This window comes from Sebastes umbrosus, chromosome 13, assembly GCF_015220745.1.
Source record: "Sebastes umbrosus isolate fSebUmb1 chromosome 13, fSebUmb1.pri, whole genome shotgun sequence".
NCBI lineage: Eukaryota > Metazoa > Chordata > Actinopteri > Perciformes > Sebastidae > Sebastes > Sebastes umbrosus.
This window is the reverse complement of record NC_051281.1, coordinates 20,723,274-20,746,847: the sequence shown is the minus strand read 5'-3', so window position 1 is coordinate 20,746,847 and position 23,574 is coordinate 20,723,274. Positions and strand designations below refer to the sequence as shown.

Genomic DNA, 23,574 nt, shown 5'->3' with positions numbered 1-23,574 from the left:
ACAAGAGAGGGGACGGTAGTGAAGAGGGAGGGAAAAGAAAAAGGAGGAAGAGTGAAAGGAGGTGAAAGGAAGGAAAACGGAGAAAGGAACGATGGAGGATGATGTGGATTATGGTGGTCCACCAGGTTGCAGTGAGAAGGGAGAAAAGAGAAGAAAAAGAACAGGAGGGAGAAATCTGTCAGACCTGTCATTCATTTTTACATTCACGGGAAGGTGAGGCTTAGCCATAGGGAACAGAGAGTCATTCTAAAGCACGCTGTTGCTCAAAGCTATTAGGGATCCTAATGGTCTTCCTGGATGATTAATTGAGTGGAATAGATTTGCAGCTTGCTCATATGGTTTATTACAGTCAAGATATTAAGTACTAGCTAGCATAGAAGAGGATTCTACTTACTATATCAGGTCATTTCAGTTTGTGAACTGAAATGGCACAATTTTAATTTTCTCAAAAATGGGAAAGCATTAATCGGTTAATGATTTTAGCAAAGCAGAAGTCCCCTACAGGAAAATAAAAAACTGGGAACAATTGAAAGCTTTCGTTTCACTGCGTTGCCAAGATCTTACCTGTGCACGTTCGGTGGCCGTGGGACACATGGTCCTGCAGAGGACCTTCTTGATGACATCAGGCAGCAAGCTGACCGTAATGAGCAGGATGATGCTGAGCCAGGCCGGACCGCTGGACAGCATCTGCATGAACACGTAGTACATCCGCTGGTAGTTCAGGAAGGGCCTGCGCAGCGACGGGAAAGACAGAAAAAGGGTTTCAGAAATGTCCTAATCTACGTAAATGTTGTACATGCTGGAAGAAAAAAAAAGAAATTATACCAAATGATGCCTCCCCAGAGAAGAGAGAAAATAACGTAGAAAAGTAGCGACCCCCAGATGACAAAATGATTGATCCAGGTCCAGTGGTGTGTGTCCAAGGCAAGCTGAGACAGATAGAATATATACATAGTAAACACTCAACCAGTCAATGAAGCCAATGACTTTGCCTTCAGGGTTTACTGTTGTGCAAGCTGTAATTGATCATTTACGTAACATGCTAGTTAACGTGCGTGTGCCGCGAGCTTGTCCACGCATACGATGAGGCACTCGTGCAATGGCAATTAACTCATTTAAATTGAGGGATTATGCATTACATTAGACGTGGGTGTTTCTTTCCCCCCCCCCATTTCACTTCGAAAGACATGTGCTCACACACCTTGAGCGTAACGGTGAACACCAGCACAGTAAAGACGAGAGTCCCGAAGGTCCAGTTCCCAAACATCTGCGAGGGAAGAGAGGAAGAAAGAAGAGGGTTAGCGGCCACATCGATCACACATCCCCGTCGCCCTGCATCCATGGATTAGTGAACATCCTATGGTTTTAAAGTGCATACATGAGCACAAAAAAGGGCGAGAGGTGATCTGTTTTGGAAAAGGGTATTTCTTTTTAAGCTTCTGGGATAATAAACTGAGAATATTTTCACTTCACCTCATCGCATCCAAATATTGCTACCTGCTGAAATCCTAGAAAAGGTTTAAGCAGACATCAGGAGCGAACAGATGGAATGAGAGCTGGGAGGGAGGGTGGAGGGAGAGAGAGATCAAGACGAAGAAAGCAGGGAATTTATGTAATAATAACCACAGCTGGTTGTTGGTAGGTGCACCTATCTTTGCTAGAATCCCTTCATTCATTAATCCCTTTCTTTAAAGATGAGAGAAAACCCATTTTAAACCTGTTCTGTTTGTTTGTTTGTTTGTCACCTGAACACAAAGAGTACAGGCTGAAAACAGTCCACTGGATGCTGGAGCAGAGATATTAAAAACCACCCAACCCTAAGAACTGCTACCACAAATACATGGACATACAAATACACACACACACACACACACAGATGCACAAACACGTTAGACAGAACAACAAACAGATGTTGGATCGTAATCTACAGCACATACTAGCATTACTCTATTTACTACCACAACAAAACACGAGGATAATGTGGGGGAGCGTCTAAGGTTTCTACTATGTCAGGGGGAGTTGTTAAGATCAGGTACTGTGTAGGATTCAGGGCTTTACAGAGATTAGGGGAATAATGGAGCACTGGAAAACTACACATTCAAATGAAAGTGCATGGATGACGTGAAGTGAGGAGGGATGAAACTGGATGAGACGGTCAAACTGAAAGCTTAAACGGTACGACAGGAACTAAAAAAGCGTGAAAGACAGAGAGAGCTGACAGGGAGGGAGACAGGCTTACCATCTGTGTGTTGGTGGTCATAAGCTGAGGAAGAAGAGGAAGAAGAAGAAGAAGAAGGGGAGCAAAATAAAGAGAGAGGAAGCAGAGAGGAGGAAGGGGGAAGAAAAGAGAAAGGAATCAGGACAAAGGGTAAAATGAATTTCAGGATGTTTCAACTTAAAAAACAGGACCAAAGGCAATCGAAAACAGTTGACATGATACAAATTAACAATACAGAGAAAGATGCTATTGCATATGAATGGAGATCCAATGTTGCTGATCTATATGGGGGCACGGGACAGAAACCTTACTGTTACAGACCCGTAATAACAAAAACATGACCACAAAGTCCTCCTGTAACACTTAACTCCTCTTTTAATGAGAATCCAATGGAGATGGATGAGTGTTCGTAAAAGAAAGCACTAACTTTGTGTCCATTATTCGCTTTTAATTTCCCTAAAGGACACCTCGAACACCCCACAAGCTGATCTACTTCTACTTGTTTCACTAAATGACAGATCTCTGATGACACAGAGAGAGAGAGAGGCTCACCTGGCCATTGCTGGTGAAGGTGGTGTTGTCAAACAGGAAATAGGCACCAAAGAAGAAGATAACAGCGTCAAACACACCCAGGCACGTCCAATAGAGGAAGACGGGCCAGCGGAGGAGGGAGTTCTTTGCTATGTCCCTAAGAAAGACGGGCAGAAAAAACAAAAGTTGAGCGAAAGCAACAAACATTTGGATCGGAAACGTCACAGAAAAGGTACGAATATTTTTTTTTTTACTGTGCTGACCTGTACAAGGAGGGGTCCCTCTTGAGCGTATCAATGGTGACGTGCTGCTCAACCAGGCTGTAGAGGAGGATGGGGAGTGAGGTGAAGCTGATGTTGTACAACGTCAAATAGGCGGTGTCATACAGAGGCTGCAGAGGGACAAACAAAAGGCCATATTACAATTTAAAGCTGTGTTAATTGTTTTTTTTGGCCACTTGGGGGCAGCAGAACAAGCTGAAAATATTGAGAAATTATCATCTTATGAAATTTGTATCATGAACATGTTGCACATAATTGCGTGACAAATACAGCAGGCAACATTAGCTTTCATTTACAGTTGTGGTTGATCTCCACCAACTCCTAAGAAAAAGAGCTGGGCCTTCAGCTCAGGGTTCCCACACATTGTCCATTTAAAAATGCCATACTTTTCCAGACTCAAATTTCCAGACCTCTCGGTAGATTTTTCAGACCATAATTGACTTTGTGACTTCGGGGGGAAGCTATGACAAGATTTTACACAAAGTTTGCATTCAGCTCTTTTCCCATTTGGAATTGTAAACCAACCAGGCTTTTTATTTGGGATCGTCAAGCCAGCCCTCAGAAAACTTGAATTTCCCCATAGTGGTCGTTCAGTCCACAGCCTTACGCAGAAAGTTGGACGATGTTCCACTGTCAAACCTCTTGCACTTTGGGCAATGCCGCTCTAGGCGAAAAACAATTATGCTGCCCCTCTATTAGCAACAGGGACAGTTTATGGTTACTTTTTATTATTACATTATTATTGTTATTTTGCTCATAATGAAAACTTGGCCCACATTTCGCTGCCCTCGCCAAAGTCCCGTCTTAGGCAATTGCCTAGTTTACCTATATGGACGTGCCGGCCCTGGCTGTGACGTACAGGCGCAGAGGAAGCTCTGCGTTGGAGGATGCGTCCAGTCGCACGCCATAGCCTTCTTCTTGCTTTGCTTTCGATGAAATCAAGCTCTCTTTGGCCCGTGCTCTTTCACACAGTGGTAAACATTTTGGCTGCACTGGCTGCTCCAAACGCCTTTTAAAAAACACTCTGCTGCTTGTATGATGAATTTGCTTTTTAAAAATTCAGAATTTTATATTTTAGAAAACAGAATAAGGGCAATTAATTCATTTTTCCACACTCTCTTTTCTTTTTTCCATACTTATCCAGACCTGGAAATTACTAAAACCAAATTCCATACTTTTCCATACTGCGTAGGAACCCCGTCAGCTGTTAGATCTTCTACATTGTGACCAGCTAGTTGCTATCTTTGGTGCTGGGTAGGCACTGTACAGTGAAGTGAGTTTATTAGAGCTGGAAACGAGGTTAATGAGAGTGGAGTTTGTGGGCCGTAAAATCAAAACAAGAAAGAGGTGAAAATGCTCAGTAGAGCTGAGGGGAACTGCAGAGGGAACTGAGTTCGTCTCTACGAGCGCCACTAATTTATGCAGCTTTAAACATAAACATTAAACTAGAATTATCGCCTTGCGGTTGTATGCCTCCGCCAACCAGTCAAGCTGCGGTTTACATCCATGTTTGTCCAAAATATCATCACTACTTCATTTTATCCTGTAAGACTTTTGTATGAAATTGTCATAATTAGCATATGAATTCTTGGGTGACCTTTGACCACCAAATTCTAATCAGTTCATCTTTGAGTCCAACAGGATGTCTGTGCCAGATGTAATACAATTCCCTCTAGGCGTTCAAGAGATATAGCTTTCATGAGAATGGGACGTGTGTGAGGTCACAGTGACCTTGACCTTTGACCACCAAAATCGAACCAGTTCATCTTTGAGTCCAAGTGGATGTTTGTGCCAAATTTGAAGAAATTCCCTCCAGGTGTTCCTGACAGTACGGACGGACGCACAGACAACCAAAAGCATTAATTTACTATATGAAGCTAGTTTAATGCATGACACTGTGAGGATATGTAATGGTAATGTACGTACTACACTGTGTGCTTGCAGACTGGAGGTCTCAACTCAGTATAGAGTACTTACCTGTTGGGAGAACCCACAGAAGAACTGGTACAGGAACTGAGGGAAGATGAAGCATACATTCTGGAAAGATATAAGAGGAGAAAAAAAAACATAAGTGCTAAGCTTGTGACAAGTACACGTGAGGAGATTTGAAGACTCTAAAGAAGCTACGATCTACACATTTCTGTTTATGCAGAGATTGTGCGCTATAAGCTCACTGAGTGGGCCGCAGAGAGATGGCCTGCCAAAAGGAAAAAATGAATCAGTTGGCAGAGCACTGCCTGCTGTGGAAGCCGCCCACACTGATCATCGTAGCCATGAATCCAGGAGAGAATGTTGCACCGGGGATTCATGAATTCGGTAATCTGTCAGAGTCGCTGAAAAATCTGGTTCTTTGTAACTCAGTGTTTCACTGGGAATTACGATAAAGTGATTAAAACGTGTGAGCCAGTGGAGCGCACAAGGCATTCGTCTTGTACCTTGTAGAAGAAGTACTGAACAAGTTCGGCAATCCGGATGTAATAGTAGTGGCCGTGAACGAGCAGCATCTTCTTCAGGTGTTTGAACTTCGGGATGGCGTAGTCGCTGTTCCTCGCCGCCTGTCGGCCCTCTTTACCCATGATGCCTTGAGGAAAAAAAGGGGGGTTGGTTACTAAGGCTGTCAAAGTTAACGCAATAATAACGCGTTAATGAAAGATCGTTTTAACACCACTAATTTCTTCAATGCATTAACGCAATCGATCTTCCAGAGGTTGTAGCGAGCTCAGTTTTAAAGCTAGAGTGAAGATACTACATTATATGAAACTAGAAAACCTAAGTAATCCTTGTCATACTAGCTTGTCGTGAAGGAGGTAAATAACGTTCAAAACTTTGTTTTTGGCGAGGAAAAACTGTCATGGCCATTTTCAAAGTGGTCCCTTGACCTCTGACCTCACGATATGTGAATGAAAATGGGTTCTATGGGTACCCACGAGTCTCCCCTTTACAGACATGCCCACTTTATGATAATCACATGCAGTTTGGAGCAAGTCCTAGTCAAGTCAGCACACTGACACACTGACAGCTGTTGTTAACTGTTGGGCTTGAGTTTGCCATGTTATGATCTGAGCATATGTTTTATGCTAAATGCAGTACCTGTGAGGGTTTCTGGACAATATTTGTCATTGTTTTGAGTTATTAATTGATTTCCAGTAATACATATATACATACATTTGCATAAGGCAAGCATATTTGTCCACTTCCATGTTGATAAGAGTATTAAATACTTGACAAATCTCCCTTTAAGGTACATTTCGAACAGATAAAACGTGTGATTAATTTGCGATCGTGATTAATCATGGACAATCATGTGATTAATCACGTTTAAATATTTCAATCGACTGACAGCCGCACTGGTTACATAAGATCTGATCAGGAATGTAACACTGCCATGAGTGTAACACAAGCAGGTGGTTTTCTAAATATAGAGACTAGAGCCCAACTAATATACAGTATATAGGTGAGGCAATACTGCCTTATCACAAATACTGTATATTGTATTGTTGTGTGCGTTATTAACTGAATTTGTAGGTGTATATGATAATTTTTTAAATCAAGTTGAATATATTGTTTTTTATATAATTACTAATTCTAATTATTTAATTTCAAGTGAAGTTTTCTGTTCAAAAGTCTGATAATAAAAGTTTACTGACAATGGTTAAACATCCTTTCACAGTACATATCACGGATTCTAGCCAAAAATGTTTGCTTACATTATGTGTGTGTGTAAAAACAAACTTTGAGCCATACATCTCCATCAGTTTTGTTTTACTTTCTAATATTAATATCAGTAGGATTTAGAAATCAACTTTGGTTCTTATAGAAACAGTGTTTTTCATATATTAATGGCTACTCATTACAGTGTTGAAATGAGCTCACCAATGCCCACGTGTGCTTCCAAGATCATGCTGACATCGTTGGCCCCGTCGCCGATGGCGAGAGTTATGGGGTGCTCCTTGGAGGCTTTAATTAGCTTCACAATCTGCAGAAACAAAAGCCCAACTTCAGTCACTACCACTGTCCGTCACTGAGGAAAGTGCCTGGAGTATATTTGTAAAGCGGAGTGCAGTTCTCTCACCTGGGCTTTCTGGAGCGGTGCCATGCGACAGCAGAGCACGGCGCTACAATTGCGACAGATGTCTAGAAAGATCTCTCTGTAGTTGCCAGAACTGGCGCCCTCTGGGTTGGGCTTCAGTACTGCAGACAGAGTGGCCCCGTCGATGATCAGACCAAAGTCGAGGCAGTCTACTGACAACCTGGAACAAAATATCACAGACCGATCAACAGGAAGCTTTTCACACAACCAATTATAGATCAGTCTGCAGTCTTGATATTCTACTGATTTGACCACATGTTAAAGGGATAGTTTGGGTGTTTAGAAGTGGGTTTGCATGAGATACTTATCCATAGTCAGGGTATTACCTACAGTAGATTACGGTCGGCACGCCCCCAGTTTGGAGAAACACGCAGGAGTTACCACACAGAAGTAAAGCAATGTACTGCTGAGGACGGGGCCGGCAGCAAAACGTATTTTAGCCATCAAAAGAAAGGCCCACCTAAAAAAAGTCTATATCTGTTTAAGTGTACGCTTGCCGTGGGACAGCTAGTCTATGTTTCCGGGAACTGAAGCAGTTATTTATGCTCTCGACAAAGCTACCAGACACAATTGAGAACAACAGTAATTTTACTGTGCAGAACACGGGAGTTGCTGGTCTACCGCTGCCTCGATCGGTTAGTTTGTTTGTTATTGTGTGACTTTGGTGAATTCAAACTAACCAAAGTCACACAATAACACAAACAAAGTAACCGATCGAGGCAGCGGTAGACTAGCAAACCCTGTGTTGGCGATGTAAAATTACAGTTTTTTCAATGAAGTCTGGTGGCTTTGGTGAGAGCATAGACGGATACAACAGATTCAGTTCCCCGTCGAAAGGGGCTGTCTGACGGCAAAGTAAAGTGGGGAAAATATTCTAAATATAGCGTACACTGAAACTGATATTGACTTATTTTTTTAGTTTAACCTTTATTTTAGGTGGGTAAAATGGGTTTTGCTGCCACCCCACAGCAGTACATTGCTTTGCTTCCATGCGGTAACTCCTGTCTGCTTCTCCAAAATGGGGCGTGCCGACCATCATCTTCTGTAGGTAATACATCGACTATGGATTTGCAAGTACCTCATACAACCTCAGTTCAAAACACCAAAACTATTCCTTTAAATATTTTTTCAAGGTTGTGATGAAAAAAATGTGATGGTTCCAGCTTCTTAAATGTGATGTAATGTCTTACATTTCAGTAAATTCACCTTGGGTCACCTTGGACTCTAATTCTGATGTTGTATAAACTGAACCATTAATTGAGAAAATAATCAGCACAGATGTTCACATCATGCATTATCTCATCATACCCAGACATAGAGCGCTGTCTGAGAACAGTCCTGTTCAGTTCGAACAGAACGTCGTGCAGACTCTGCTCTTCTGTACGTTTCTTGGTCAGCTCAAGGATCTGGGTGGTGCGACGGAACAGCTTGCTGGCGTAGCAGGTAGCCGCCGCCGTCTCCATCTTGTCCCCCGTCAGGACCCAAACTTTCATCCCGGCCTTGTGCAGTGACTCAATGGTGTCTGCAGCTTTCTCCTGGAGCCTGTGCATCAATAAGTCAATAAGTGTTTCAGCCTCCAACGGGGGGGTAGGTTAAAGCATCCATCACAAACTTCAACCAATCAATTACCAACTGGTGATAACTTATCAATGCATGACCACCCCTGTCACTGCCCATCACCAGTTTATCTACGAGGAAGTCAAACTGTCAGGCGGCTGATTAATCAGTGAGGGAAAACTGTGCTGAGGTCTACCTTGTAAGAGCTCTAACACATCTTTAACAGAGCAGAAAATAAAATGGAGAAACGGAAACAAAAGGCACGGCATTAACAGTAGTGAGTCACCTCTCAGAGCTCAGACTAAATCTTTTTGGCCCTCATGAGTCATTACAATACTTTGAAGACGGCTTCATGACTCATTAATCTTCCCCTCTGTCCCCCCGCTGCTGCACTGTTTTTAAATCTTTCCCCATCGCTCTCTCTCTCTCTCTCTATGGTGACCGACCTGTCCTCCACTGCTGTAGCGCCCAAAAGCACAAAGTCCTTCTCAATGGTGTCATAGGCCTGCGCCAGCCTCTGCTCCCTGTCCTGCAGGGCCAGCTTGGCTTCGTTCAGGTGATGACACGCCTCCTCGTATTCGGACGCTGACAGCTTTCGATAAGCGACACACAGAGTCCGCAGCCCCTCCTGCATCACAGTGAAGAAAGAGAGAGACAGAGGGTCATCATATGAGGATACATTAATGCCCTTAAAGCGAGGGTAGGCAGAATAGTTTTGGCATCATTGGGCAAAAAATCCATAATAACCTTTCAGCATATTGTAATTCAAGTGTTCTGAGAGAAAACTAGACTTCTGCACCTCCTCATGGCTCTGTTTTCAGGCTTTAAAAAATCTAGCCTGTAACTGTAGACTTTGACCAATCACAGGTCACTTCAGAGAGAGCGTTCCTATTGGCTGTTCATTCAACGGAGGCAGCTGTCAATCACTCGCAAACTCCGATCAAACGGTCAAACTATATGAGAAAGTTCGTGACACGGCAGCAATGTTGAGATCAGTTGAGGAAATACCAAGCACCGCCCACCAGCCGGAGCAAATTTTCTCATATTACAGCTAAATAGTAAACTACAAGATGTTTCTGAAAACATTACAGTAAATAGTCATTACAGTAACAGAATATTGATTCATATTTGATCAGCGCTGTGTAGTTTGACCGTTTGATCGGAGTTTGTGAGTGATCGACAGCTGCTCAGAGACAGGACGCTCCAGCTCGGCTCTGATTGGTTGTTTTCCTCTGGTCTGTGAAAGCTTGCAGATGCCATTAGGAGTACGGGAGGACACAGAGGCACATGATTTTTTTCAGATTGCCTGTCTCATGCACTTCTGTCAGGATATAGTGACCATTTTATAAAGATAACTTTTTTTTTTAATCACATTTGCTTCAATCTTGCCTACTGCTGCTTTAAACTATGAAAATACATTCCAAAACTGACCTGATATACAATGAACCATCAAACTAATTGTATATCTGTACACTTACTACAGCGTTTTGCTCCACCCGGGCTTTCACCTGCTCCACCTTCCCAGACACGACCCGAGGAAAAATGGACATGTCTGCCCCCTTACAGAACAGCAGGTATTCTCCTGAGATCCCACAAACACACACAAAAACACATTTCAAACAAACTGCAAGAACAATCTGGTGTCTGATCATGGATTTATAAAACATATAAACATAGCATTGATATCATCTGAGTACATCTTACCTGAGCTTGACCGGACTATGACGCTCATTCTCCTCCTGACGGAGTCAAAGTTCAGCACATGGAGCAGCTCAAATCTGAAAGAGACGCAGTCTTTGCATGAAGGGGGGTCTTTTTTTTTAAAAAGCAACTTTGGTATTTTTCAACCTGTTTTCCCAAGTTTTTTGCATCTAACTGACTAATAGTGACAACAATTTCTGAAATTGTTCCAGTATTGAGGGAGAGCGCTGTAGACGGCAGCTGCTCACGGGTTGCAATATGGTGCTATTGGGGCAAGCTGGCAACGTCAATTACGTCCACTAAAAGTGCTTGTTTTTGCCATGACAGACTCTGATTGTTATTATAAGTGTCTGACACTATGGAAAGAGTCTCGCTCAAGGAGAAATCTCGTTCTGACATCTGGCGAGGTGACGTGTTGCCGGAGGACGAACAGTGGAATAGTGGAATGCATCCATGGTGGAAATGAGAGTCCCATTCAGAGAGAGTTTGTCGTGTTGGAGTAAAGAAAGCGTAGCTTAGTGTTATCTAAAAGATCTTCAATGTCATGGCTGAATATTTAGTAGATTTCAACAATGTGGACGAGTCTTTGAATTCAATGGCCGTCCGTATTTATTATTAGAGCCAGAATATACGGATATTCAGATTTCACAACGAGACTTCTCCTTGAGCGGGACAAACAGACCGGATCAAGCAAAAGACAAGAAAAACGTTCTATTTCTCTGTCGGGTCCTTTCCATAATGTTGTCAGACACTTATAATAACAATCTGAGCCTGTCAGTGGCAAAAACAAGTACTTTTAGTGGACCTAACGTTACAATGATCCCTAATCGGCTGCAGCAAAATGAGCTGCTTACAGCGTTCTCCCTCAATACTGAACCAATTTCACACATTGTAGTCCCAATTAGTCACAAATACTGAAGTTACCCTTTAACTTTCCCTTCTTTGATGGGGTTTTCCAAAGTCTTGCAAATGACAAACCTACTGTAATTAGACCACTCCAGAGCAAGGCCTTTTTTTTAACAATTTTGGTAAGTACCCACTCTACCTTTTGTTCATGTATCTGTCTGTTTGTAATGTGAAAAAGAAGGTAACATCAAAAACAGAAAGCAAAACAGGTATTCCAGGGTTGGATCTGACTATTCATGACATTTGACAATACATTTTTTTTGTAATTTTATACTACGATTTCTAAAGTAAGTCACTCTTACAGTGTCATCACATCCACTTCTAACTGAATGACCGCTTTCTGTTTCTAGTATTGTAGATGATCCTTAAACTTTCTAATATGCAAACTGTAAATCAAATGAAGTGAACCTGACAATATCAGTCTGAGGTTTGATATTTGCATTACGCACATTTTAGACTAGTAGTTTGTGTAAAGAACCAACAGATTCAAATTCCCTATAAATGCTGAAAAACAGCAAGTGTGAGAATAAAACCTTTTGCCTTTCCATTCCCTGCAAAGTCTTCACATCTGCTTGATGCACCTCCCACCCCCCCTTCTCCAGCTCCCCTGCTTCCTTAAAATAGCTCACTATTGACAGGTCACAGCAGAGAGTGATGGAGAGAGAGGGCGGTTACATGAGCACTTCCTACGGATCAAAACATTACACTTTCCACAAAACCACTCTCTAATGGAATCTTGCTGCCTCTCATTCATCCAGATCAGTCGGAGCATTTTGATCTGATTGAGCAGCTTCTAAAAACAAACCTCTGTGTTTTTTTTGTAACCTCTGTTGAAAATGTAACACAATCCGAGGGCCCTTTCTCTCCGGGTAGCTGATGTGTGACCATACAACTCCATCAACTGAATTACTCCTACTTTATCTCCTGTGGTGTAACCACAACATGCCCTTCAGCAGACCAACCTTTCAATCTCATCGTCTTTGTTGAGGATCTCCATGTAGTTGTCTTTCAGTCTCAGATAGGTGTAACCCAGCCTGGCAATGAGAGGGAGGGAAATGAGGCTTCATTTTAGTCAGAGTATCAATATACACTATGCAGTATTACTCACTTGTCGTGTCACACTTGGAAAGGTGTTCTGACGCATTTAGCGTAACCTGAGCACAGCTCACACATACACTTACTACAGTGCCTCACATCTGTGAAAGTAATATGTGAGAGAGCAACAAACTGTGATTTGGACCATGTGTCTCACATGTGTCTAAGGCCACGTCCAGACCAAAAATAGCACTGTGTTAAAAACAACGTAAGGGGCCGTGTTGGTGTGGGCATGTTGCCTCAGGTGAAATACAATCCAGGAAGTTGAGTTATATACAGAGAAAGTTACTTTTATGGTCAAGCAGTAGCGTGTTCTTCACTGGCTACGTGTTCACAGAGGCTTTTTTGGACGCAAGGGGGTCGCGTCGCTTCCCAGCGTTGGATGCTTGATGGGCTGCCACTACACACAAGGCACTAGATTAGACTGGACGAACGCTTTTACTCATGGGCTGCTGCTCCCAGCTTTCAAACCAGAACCAACATGGCGGCTCATTTGGAAACTTTCTTCTCTTATATCCCGAAAATAGTTCACCTTTATGTGTTTCTGAAAACGTTTGAGGCGAGAAATAAATTAGCCAGTTGTTGAATATGTCTTTATTTTTGGATCGACAACAGTTAGTGTAAAGGTTTCTAGGGAGTTTCCAGAGGCGGCAAGTCGAGGCGGCGAGTCAGGATGGACGCCCTCATTTACATAAAATAACATACACCTCAACTTTATGCAAATGAGGAGCGGACATTTTAATGGTCCGTCTCTCGAAGCGCAATGCTGCGCTACCAGAATGCCTTGCATGGCTGCTCACATAGACAATGAATAGGAAGCGTGGAAATGATGGATCCTGTGTACCATAAGTCAGTCTTCTGTCCTCAATCTGTTTTCGATTGTGTCATTTGCTGAAGACCAAATTAAGGCAGAAGCCCCCAAAACAAGCACGCTGTATTACAGGTCTGGCAGAATTTCACCAGGCAAGTTTTTGCTACTGCAATGTGTGTGTGTGTGTGTGTGTGTGTCACCTCAGACAGTGATTGACAGCAAAGGATTTCCAACCAAATATCAAACACGATGATTCATTAAAGCTGAAGTCGGTAACTTTGATCAAATACGATAAAAGTTATTTTTATAAAACTGTCACTATATCCTGACAATAATGCATGAGACAGGTAATCTGAAAAAGAAAATCATATTCCTTTGTGTCCTCCTGTGCTCCAAATTGGTGTTTGCAAGATTTCACAGCGCCGAACAAAAACACAGCAGCTGATGATTCTGAAAACATTTGAGGCGAGAAATAGGCATTACAGTAACAGAATATTGATTAATATTTGATCAGTGCTGCATAGTTTGACTGTTTGATCGGAGTTCACGAGCTTCACGAGCAGTGATTGACAGCTGCTGTAAAGACTCCTCGACTCTGATTCTGCTGTTCTCTGTTTTCCTCCGGTCTGTGCAATCTTGCAGATGCATTAGGAGCACAAGAGGACACCAGAGGACACAGAGGCACATGATTTATTTTCACAGATGATCTGTCTCATGCACTACTGTCAGGATATAGTGAGAGTTTTATAAAAATAACCTTTTATCATATTTGCTTTAAGTTACCGACTGCAGCTTTCAAGGGACTGATTTAACTGCATGTGAAATATATAGTGATATTGGGGTTTGCTAATGTTAATCAACATGATGCCTGTCAATCACGTTCAGTCTCGTGTGTGTCGCCTCACTGTTTTGACCGATGCTCGCTCGCGTCTACGTAGTGCGAGCACAAGCGTGAGCAACAAGACGCTGACTGTCGTTAACTTAACGGCCACAGGTGTCACTGTTAACAAGCAATTTCTGATTCTTACATCTAGCCCCTTTAAAGTTCAATTTAGCCTGGTCCCCTAAAAAGGGGCACTATGAATATAAGAGCTACAGCTCTCTTACACCGTTCAGTTGATGTGAACGCAAACGCCCTCAAATCGAAGCTGAAAGTCGTAACGTTTTGTATTTCACATCCCATTTCAAAAAAGAGACACTGCCCTATTACTTGAGGACTGCAAAGTCATTTTGCAAATTGCGTGTTTCAGTGTGTTTACCTTTTCATTCCCTCCACCAAAGCCACCTCATCCGGTGAGGAGGAGATGTAGAAGGAGGTGGGCCTGCCCTGGTGGATGCCCCTCTTGATGCCGTCCACCGTCTCCTCCTCCTTCACTTGCACCGTGTGACACAGACACAGCGCCCGGAAAAACAGATCCTCGTGTTCCTACAGACACAAAACCATACATTATACACTTGCAATAGTTAAAGGGACTATTTGTAACTTTCAGAAATGCTGGTTAACAGTGACACCTGTGGCCTTGAAATCAACGAAAGTCAGTGTCGAGCTCGCGCTTGCTCGCTCTAAATAGACATGGACGAGCATCGGTCAAAACAGTGAGGCGACACACGTCAGCTAAAAGCACAATATCACTCTACATTTCAGCTGCTTGGCAGTAATGTTAGCTGACCAGACAAAGGTCTCTCCATGAATCACTGCTGATCCTAGTGTTGGCTTTTCCTGCCTCAGCGCAGGCTCAGGCAGCGGGGCTACTCAACGAGTTACGTGATCGCCTCCCGACCGCAGCCGGCAGCCGCAGGGAGACACCGGCACCCGGTCGGTAAAGAGACGACAACGTAACACGTGGAGGAGCCCCGTCAATTCACAAGACACGGAAAACCTCTGTTGTTCTGGAGGAGCTGCAGCATTTATTTCTGCTCAAATGTCCACTGTACATTCACTAGATATTCTCAGAGCTAAACTAACTCTTCTGCAGTGTGTAGTGAGCGAGCGTTCACGTCTAGTAGAGGTGGAGCGAGTACGCGAGAACGCGCGCTGTCTGAGTGAAGGTAAGCAGGCAGCGGAGACGAGGCTCCGGCCACACGCGAGCGTGCATATGCGAACGCGCATGTGTGGTGACCCGCTACATTTATACGCTTAAAAAGTTACAAACAGTCCCTTTAAGTTCATTTCAAAAAAGTGCATCATTGAAATGAAATCTAAAAGTTCAGCACCCCTTTAGAAGCAAAAATTAGTTTTTTCTAGTTTTTTTGTGGAATTGAAATAGTAATCCTGAAGTTCCTTGCCATTTTATATACATGTTTGGTACTATTTAGTCAGTTAGTTTTGAACTACATTTCCCAGACTTACAATTTAGAGAGCAATAAAGCAGCATATCGATATCATTTTTTTTTTTTCTCTTCTCTCTCTGGTCATCTATGGTGGCTTCTGCTGCTCATGCTGACTACACAATTTTCTTCTATTAAATCTAAACAAATCACTGTTGCCACTGCCAGAAATGCAAGGCTCATCACTTTTCTGTGCACCAGAGGACTTATTCTTTCCCATGTAAGACACAGCAAACACTTAGGGGTTACAAAGAAAATGTCAAAGATCTGCAGCCTGCATCCCTACTGTGTTTATCAGCAAAACAGATATTTGTTTATAAGAAAAATGTCAGAGAGAATTACTTTAATGGTCCTCCTGCTAGAAAACGCGACATGTTAGTTAATATGCGAGCGTGGCTCATTCGCATTTTCAACTAAAATATGTGAAGAGTTGTCTTTACTCTTGTCTCCATCTCTTTTCAGTAACAGAGCTAGCACAGCCGAGAGTCTATTCAGGCTGGATTTAGGAGCCTGTTTACTTTGTGTAACTTACCCTCCTGTATCCTCCGGGCGAGGAGTCAATCATGTCTATACTGGAGGCGGCGCTGAGGATTTGGCCGTTGCAGATGGCATGCGGGATGTAGACGTTCCCATCGACGCAGCATTCGATAAACTCCATGTTGTTCTCAGTGAGGGTGCCCGTCTTATCAGTAAACACGTACTCCACCTGGGAGGGAAGGGAGAGAAAGGGAAGGATAAGGGCACGTCTGCAAATACTTTAAATGCAGATGCTTTATGCAAATGTCTGTGCTCCTCATGTACCTGTCCAAGCTCTTCATTCAGGTCAGACGTGTTGACCTGAGCGCCCTCTCCCAGCTCTTCGTCGAACATGTCCTCATCCCAGGTGATGAAATAGGAGCCCAGGAATTTCTGCATCTCCACCGTCACGTACATGGACACTGGGATGATGTAATTAAATAAGACCATGAAGGCCAGGAAGTCTGTGAATGCTCGGATCACCTGAAGCAAGGAGGAAGAAGACGACAGCTATGAAGTTTTAGTGGAAATTACATTTGTTTGTTTTTTTAAGTAAGAGGTAGATGAACCGACCACGTGGCGCTGGCGCTCGTTCTCCGTCCTGTGGTTGTACCAGGGCTCGTCTCGGTCTGGAGACCACTGCCAAGCGTATTTCAGAACGGTGTTGATCACCGCTTTACTGATCAAAATGCACAGATACACTATCAGGAAGGCGTTCATCGACCTGCAGAGAGAGAAGAGTAAAGATCAGGAAGAGGAAACAGGAAATATAGCAATCATACTAGGAATCTAAATCATGCCGTTAAAGGAGTGGGGACATACTTTTCAACAGCGGAACGCTTCTGAGATTTAGACTGATAATTAAGCGCCATCTTAGTCTCCATACCAGTGTAGACCGCGACAGCTGAGGGGAGAGAAAACACTGACTTATCAAGATAGTAACGACATCAGCCTTTCCTCTAACTTAGCTCAAACATTCGTTAAACAGAGTGAAACCGCATGTTACTACCATAAATATGTTGTGTGTTCTTCAGTGTGGCTCCTCTAAGGAGCAAATTTTCAGCCCCAAGTGGTCTGCAAGAATGAAACAGAGTAGTTGGCTGACTTTATTTCAGAAAAAAAACATAAAAGACATTTGATTAATTGAGAAAAAATGAGTTGTCAATAAAAGCTGTACCCAAGAACTACAACAAAAAGTACTCACCTAGCCACAGGTTCTTGTTTGTCCATGTAAATATTGATGCGTCCAACAAATCTGTGAAAAAAGTCACAGCATAATAAAATCAAGAGGAGCAACGAGGGAAGATGTGCTTCTAAGAAGGTTGCGGATGATAATGTGTGTACACAGATGCATCAGTGAGTGTGTGTCACACTCACTTGTAGAGGTCAGGCTGTGGTTGTTCACATTCAATAGTGGCATGTAGTGAATCCACCTCCTGCTCCGTTCTAAAGGCCAGGGTATCTTGTACAGCATAATAGGTCTGAGATAGAGAGGTGGGGGAGGAGGAGGGGAAGAAGAAGAAGAAGACAACAGAGGAAAATGTCACCCGCAGCCACTAATGAGAGCAGGGTTCATTTGACTCCGCAGTCTGGCTTCCAGCAGATTTTCTAAATGACTGGGCGAGTCAGGGAGGTGAGCTGTTATAGACCGCTCCCCGGGTCAGCAGAGGACAGCATGCTGGGATGGTGAGCGCATCAGGGGGGGTTACCCTGGGGGCATGCATGAGGAGAGCGGGTGTAGTACTCTACCATACGCTGTGGGATATGTGTGTGTGTGTGTGTGTTTGTGTGCTCAGCCATGCGTATGGTAGTGTGAGTGACATCAATGAACATCAGAGGGGAAGTGAAAATGAGAAAAGCCGTGTGGTGACAGTGTGTCACTTACATCAATTGTGTGTTTGTGTTCATGTTTTGATTGATAAGTATAAGGATGCAACCAACAATTGTTTTCATTATTGATTGATCAGATGGATATTTTGAATGCGGCGTGTCTACAAACACCAACCAGTAACTGTTACATGTTATACCTTAGAGATTAGAAGATATTCAGTTTACTATCACATACTGTATGACAAAGATAAGCACCATATTCTCACATTTGATGGCTTTACATTTAGCAGACTTGTTTTTTTTAAGACCTAGTGATCATAAAGCTTTCCTGTTAGGGGATCAAAGATGGTTCATCTAAAGTTGAAGGTACAGTGTGTAAACATTTGGTGGCATCTAGTGGTGTGATTGCAACCAGCTGAGTACCCCTCCGCTCACTCCTTCCTTTCCAATACTACGATAACATGAGCTGCTGAGTGCAAAACCGTGGTAACGTCGTTCACCTCGCTCAGAGGCCATCCGCAGTTTCCCAAGTGTGTTGGAGAACTACGGTGGCCTTCAGGTAACGTAAAAACGTGAAAGGCTCTCACTACAGCCAGTGTTTGGTTTTCTGGGTAACTGTAGAAACATGGCGGACTCCCTGAAGAGGACCCGCTCCCTATGTAGATATAAAGGGCTCATTGTAAGGTAACAAAAACAAAACAAATCTTAGTTTCAGGTGATTATACACTAATGAAAACATAGTTATGAATATTATATTCCATTTCTGCTAATAAATCCCCCAAAATGTTACACACCGTTCCTTTAAGTTAAAATATATTGAATCAAAATCCTGCACTAGTCTTGGCACCTTGTGACTGGACTCCCCGTCCAGGCTGGCAGTGGTGACGTAGCAGGTGCCATCGTGGCGGCTGGAGGAGAGCAGGATGAGGTCACAGGGGAAAGTCTCGTCCTCCCTCACCACGACGATGTCCCCCACCTGACAGACAGCAGACCAGACACATGAATGACATCAATAATAAATGAGGAGTATTTCGACGAGAGCTTCACGTAAACACAGATAGTAAAAGACAAACAGACCTGCGGGTAATCGTCTGTTCATCCTTTACCATTCCTTTTTTTTTTCCCCAAAGGATTGAGAAGTTGCATAACGGATTATGCGAGCGGAGCAGCTTAAGCTCTGATAAATCCCATCTCCACGGTGACCATACACATGACACACGCTCTCTGATTTTGCATGATTAATATATTCATCATTATTCCTGCTCCCAATTCACACTCTAATCCTCTCTGTCTGATCTACGCTGGTGAGAAACCTTGGTACAGAAAACGCTGGGAGACAGACAAAGGGAGACAGAACGAGACAGTTTCTGTTTTTTTACGATGTAAAATGTCTTTCTCGACCAATGACAGTCAGTGAAAACTACTGCTATGGCGACACAAACTGTAAGACTCTGTAACCTTTTAAGGCTGGGCGGCTGTGTTGAAGCCTCATTCTGAGCTGACCCTCAACATCCCACAGAGTCTCTCTCTGCACGCTCGACAGGAGCAGCAGACGCAGCAGAAATGAGATGTACCTGCACCCATTATATACCCTCCTCCGACACAATCAAGACTGAGATATACCGCATCTATACATCTACATAGGAGGTGCTGAGCTAGACACTCACGTTATGTATTCTGACACCTCCGTTTTCATCCACGCTGGGATAATGCGAGATAGATATCTGCAGAGTAATATGCCAGCTCAGTGGAGCTGGTGCACGTTTTTTTTTCCAAAGAAATCTTCACCCCTACATCTGCTACCAGGAATAGCACTACTGAATAAAACAAAACAATATTAATGGGTGTCTTATTTACTCGACTCTATCGTCACGCTACCATTCTTGCTGCTGTATTTTGCTGAGCACTCTGAAATCTGTCCCGAAAAAACTAACACAGTTGGAATTATTCATCTCCATTATAGAGTCAGGGTTTCTGCAGTGTTCACCAAATCAAATGTAAGACCTTTTTAAGACCTTTTTCACACCATATAGAATAGATACAGTACACTACAAGATGTTTATGAAAACATTTGAGGCGAGAAATAGGCATTACAGTAAGAGAATATTAATTCCTATTTGATCAGTGCTGCCTAGTTTGACCGTTTGATCGAAGTTCGCAAGTGATTGACAGAGTGATGACAAAGTTATAAAAACACTTTTTAATCATATTTGCTCAGATCTTACCCACTGCTGCTTTAATATCTTCTAATGCATTTTATTGAGGAAATTGAATTCAACGCTTTTTAAGACTTTTCTAAGACCTGCTGATACCCGGAGAATCATTTATATAGACCAGCAGTGACCTCAAACTATTTCTAACTTCTGAAAGGTTAATATTTGGAGTGCTGTAAGTAAGTACTGTATGTGTTTTTGACAGTGTTCATTTTATTTACCCTGCTACAATGTTTTATTTTGTGCTATTACGTTTGTACATGATGTTTTAGACAACGATAACACATTGTAAAAAAAAACCCATTAAAAGACCAAAACCAGCAATGAACTGACCCGACTAACAATTGTTAGTAATTGTTCTTCAGTGCCACAAACCTCCATTGTGGTCCAGAAGCTATTCAAAACATATAAATGAGCCACACTGCTGCAATGAGTGACATGTTCATTCACTACAATGAACATGGGCACTGTAGTTTATTTTGAGTCGAGAGGATTACATGCGTAACTCTGCTTTAAAGGGACTGTTTGTAACTTTTTAAGCGTATAAATGTAGCGGGTCGCAACACATGCGTTCGCGTGTGGCCGGAGCCTCGTCTCCGCTGCCTGCTTACCTTCACTCTGTCAGAGCGAGCGTTCTCGCGTACTCGCTCCACCTCTAATAGACGTGAACGCGCGCTCACTCCACACTGCAGAAGAGTTAGTTTAGCTCTGAGAATATCTAGTGAATGTACAGGGGACGTTTGTGCAAAAAATAAATGCTGCAGCTCCTCCAGACCAACAGAGGTTTTCCGTGTCTTGTGAAGTGACGGGGCTCCTCCACGTGTTACGTTGTCGTCTCTTTACCGACCGGGTGCCGGTGTCTCCCTGCGGCTGCCGGCTGCGGTCGGGAGGCGATAACGTAACTCGTTGAGTAGCCCCGCTGTCTGAGCCTGCGCTGAGGCAGGAAAAGCCAACACTAGGATCTGCAGTGATTCATGGAGAGACCTTCGTCTGGTCAGCTAACATTACTGCCAAGCAGCTGAAATATAGAGTGATATTGTGGTTTTAGCTGACGTGTGTCGCCTCACTGTTTTGAGCGATGCTCGTCCATGTCTATTTAGAGCGAGCAAGCGCGAGCTCGACGCTGACTTTCGTTGATTTCAAGGCCACAGGTGTCACTGTTAACAAGCATTTCTGAAAGTTACAAATAGTCCCTTTAATAAAGAACACTAAAGTCAACAGTCGCCTGAAACGGTAATACTGAACTCATGATCAAATGTCTGTGTTAAATGAAATCCCTTGTGCAAGACCCATGGGAAAGACAGTCTCCTTCAGTAAAAATAAAAACTACTACTGTTTATAAAAAGTCAATAACATTGTGAATAACATTGAATGTTATTGCCAAAAAAATGCAGGCTATAAATAGTATCGGAAATGGGTTTTGATTTAATATAAATCTAACGGATTATAAGACATTTTGAAGACTGAGGCACAATACCGAGCAGTGATCTGCTGTTGCATCAGAATGACATAAGAGAACATCACGGGATGATGACAGGAATATCACAACTAATGAAATACATCAGTCCTGTTCACATGCCGAGGGACTGTTGCATGGTGCACCAGTGGGACACTATAATTGTTGTTCCTCTACTACAGCTTCAGGGCAATTAATTGGTGGGAAAGACAAGAGGAAGGAAACAAAGTTAGAGAGGAAGAGAAGGACGGGGGGGAGACAGTTATAGAAAAAGTGAGCTATGCAGCAGTACTGTAGTGTTGCTTTGTGGCCTCAGGTGCTATACCGCTCTAATGAGGCCATTCTTACCCGTAGCTTGTGACTCTGTGTCCTCACCACCTTCCCTTGCTGCACCACGTCCACCGGACACTCGTTTATAGAGCAGTCAGCCTTGTGTCTGAGCCAGTCCTCGTAGCCCTGTGAGAGCAAGAGGGAAGCAGCGAGAGGGAGGGATGGAGAACAAGATCGTAAGGGGGGGGGAAGGAAGAGAACGCCAATGTGTTTGTTGGCAGGGGGGGAAACAGAGAATATAGATTATTGTGCGGAGAGAATAGAGGCCAGAGCATAGGAGGGGGAGAGGTGAAAGTCATACACTGTAATTAATTAGCATTGTGCTCTCTGAGTTTAGTGACCTGCTTCCTGGATTTCTAGCCAACACGTCATGTTTTAGATTTATGTCCCGGCAAAGCTCAGGCTTCCTTAGCTAGAACAGCTCTATCTATCACTGATAGTACCCCATCCCTCAGTAACGGGACGCGGTAGAGAGGATGCATCTCCCAGGGGCATGGGATCCTCAGTTAGAGTGATTAACAGAGGAGACCATTCATTATCATATTTCTCACATCACCAGACATATTCAATGGCATGTCCTTTCGCTGAGAGAGGAATGTGTATATACAGATAATAGAGCAGCCGATTGGTAGAGAGTGTGTGTGTTTGTGTGTGTGTGTGAGGCCGGGAGTTGGTGTGTGCGAGCGGGGGATCGTTGCGGGCAATTTTTCCCAGAAATGTGAGCATGTTTGTGTGCGTCCTACCTGTTTTATTGCAGTGACAGTGATAACAAAGAAGAGGGGCAGGCCGCTGGTGACTGGGCTGGTGGGGGTGTCGATGATAAGCTGCAAGGGAGAGGAAGAGTGGGAGGAAGGTGCGGGGGGGAAGGGGGAGAAGAAGGAGAAAGGAGAAGGGAGAGGATGCCAAGTAATGCAACGCTGAGTAAGGAAGTGCAGCAGGGAAAAGCTTCTGTAATAAGGAATCAAGCACCAATCTGGCAACGTTAAAGTGTCCAAGTAATCAAATCTTGTTTGATTTCCTCCATCTGCACTCCATTCTGGGATAGTTAACTTGTGTTTTTTTTTATGTTTCCTTTCCTATTTTTTTAGAGACAGTACATGCGCATGTGTAGAAAGTAATAACAGCAAAGTAGGACCTTTGTCAGTCGACATAAAGAAAGAGGAGTACAAACATTGCTGCCATGTCCCATTAAGAAGGTGCAGAATTTCACATGCTACTGATACATACAGCACACAAAGCTGTGGCGCTGTTGCATTCTGGTCTACTAAGGCGCCTGCTGGTAAAGAAACGGTTGTATCCTCCTCCTCCTCCTCCTCTATGATGAGTTTGTCCTTGCATGATTATTCAACATTTGGTGCAATATAGTAGCTCAAGGAAAAAGCTGCTTGTCTTTGATTCTGATTTAGACAGACAGACACTGAGCAGTACAGCACTCGTTATTTCAGGATAATATGATGTTAGCAAAATTCAAATTATGTTGCTAATCCTCATCCAGGTAACCTCAAATGCAGGTGCAGGATTCAACTGTTAATCTTGGATAATTGCTTTTATTTTGAAATCAGGGAACAATGAGAGCAGGGTCTGAACTGCCATCAGCACTCTTATGATTGGCTAGGGCGCATGGCTCCTTAAAGGGCGGGTTATTATTATTTTGTTTTAGGTTTTTATATCACTCTGTAGCTTCACGATGGTGTTCCTTATGTATTCGAAT

At 43.2% G+C, this 23,574-nt stretch overlaps 1 protein-coding gene across 6 annotated transcripts in view; it reads right to left on the bottom strand.

Moving 5' to 3' along the window:
• Positions 1-23,574, bottom strand: part of LOC119500095 (probable phospholipid-transporting ATPase IH) — a 44,969-nt gene that overhangs the window by 5,663 nt on the left and 15,732 nt on the right. For 4 of the 6 annotated variants that reach the window (XM_037789541.1, XM_037789543.1, XM_037789544.1 and 1 more), the window contains exons 4-29: positions 22,607-22,687; positions 21,882-21,989; positions 18,712-18,840; positions 17,412-17,515; positions 17,239-17,289; positions 17,044-17,108; positions 16,857-16,938; positions 16,608-16,758; positions 16,320-16,517; positions 16,051-16,224; positions 14,450-14,616; positions 12,247-12,318; positions 10,382-10,455; positions 10,156-10,259; positions 9,124-9,305; positions 8,429-8,662; positions 7,103-7,280; positions 6,904-7,006; positions 5,466-5,611; positions 5,008-5,067; positions 3,013-3,140; positions 2,771-2,906; positions 2,240-2,263; positions 1,202-1,267; positions 826-929; positions 565-730 (exon numbers count right to left, since the gene is read on the bottom strand). In XM_037789541.1, the coding sequence (XP_037645469.1) occupies positions 565-730; positions 826-929; positions 1,202-1,267; positions 2,240-2,263; positions 2,771-2,906; positions 3,013-3,140; positions 5,008-5,067; positions 5,466-5,611; positions 6,904-7,006; positions 7,103-7,280; positions 8,429-8,662; positions 9,124-9,305; positions 10,156-10,259; positions 10,382-10,455; positions 12,247-12,318; positions 14,450-14,616; positions 16,051-16,224; positions 16,320-16,517; positions 16,608-16,758; positions 16,857-16,938; positions 17,044-17,108; positions 17,239-17,289; positions 17,412-17,515; positions 18,712-18,840; positions 21,882-21,989; positions 22,607-22,687 (3,087 nt within the window). The remainder of the gene's footprint in view (positions 1-564; positions 731-825; positions 930-1,201; positions 1,268-2,239; positions 2,264-2,770; positions 2,907-3,012; positions 3,141-5,007; positions 5,068-5,465; positions 5,612-6,903; positions 7,007-7,102; positions 7,281-8,428; positions 8,663-9,123; positions 9,306-10,155; positions 10,260-10,381; positions 10,456-12,246; positions 12,319-14,449; positions 14,617-16,050; positions 16,225-16,319; positions 16,518-16,607; positions 16,759-16,856; positions 16,939-17,043; positions 17,109-17,238; positions 17,290-17,411; positions 17,516-18,711; positions 18,841-21,881; positions 21,990-22,606; positions 22,688-23,574) is intronic. The other 2 variants (XM_037789542.1, XM_037789546.1) reach the window with 1 other exon arrangement.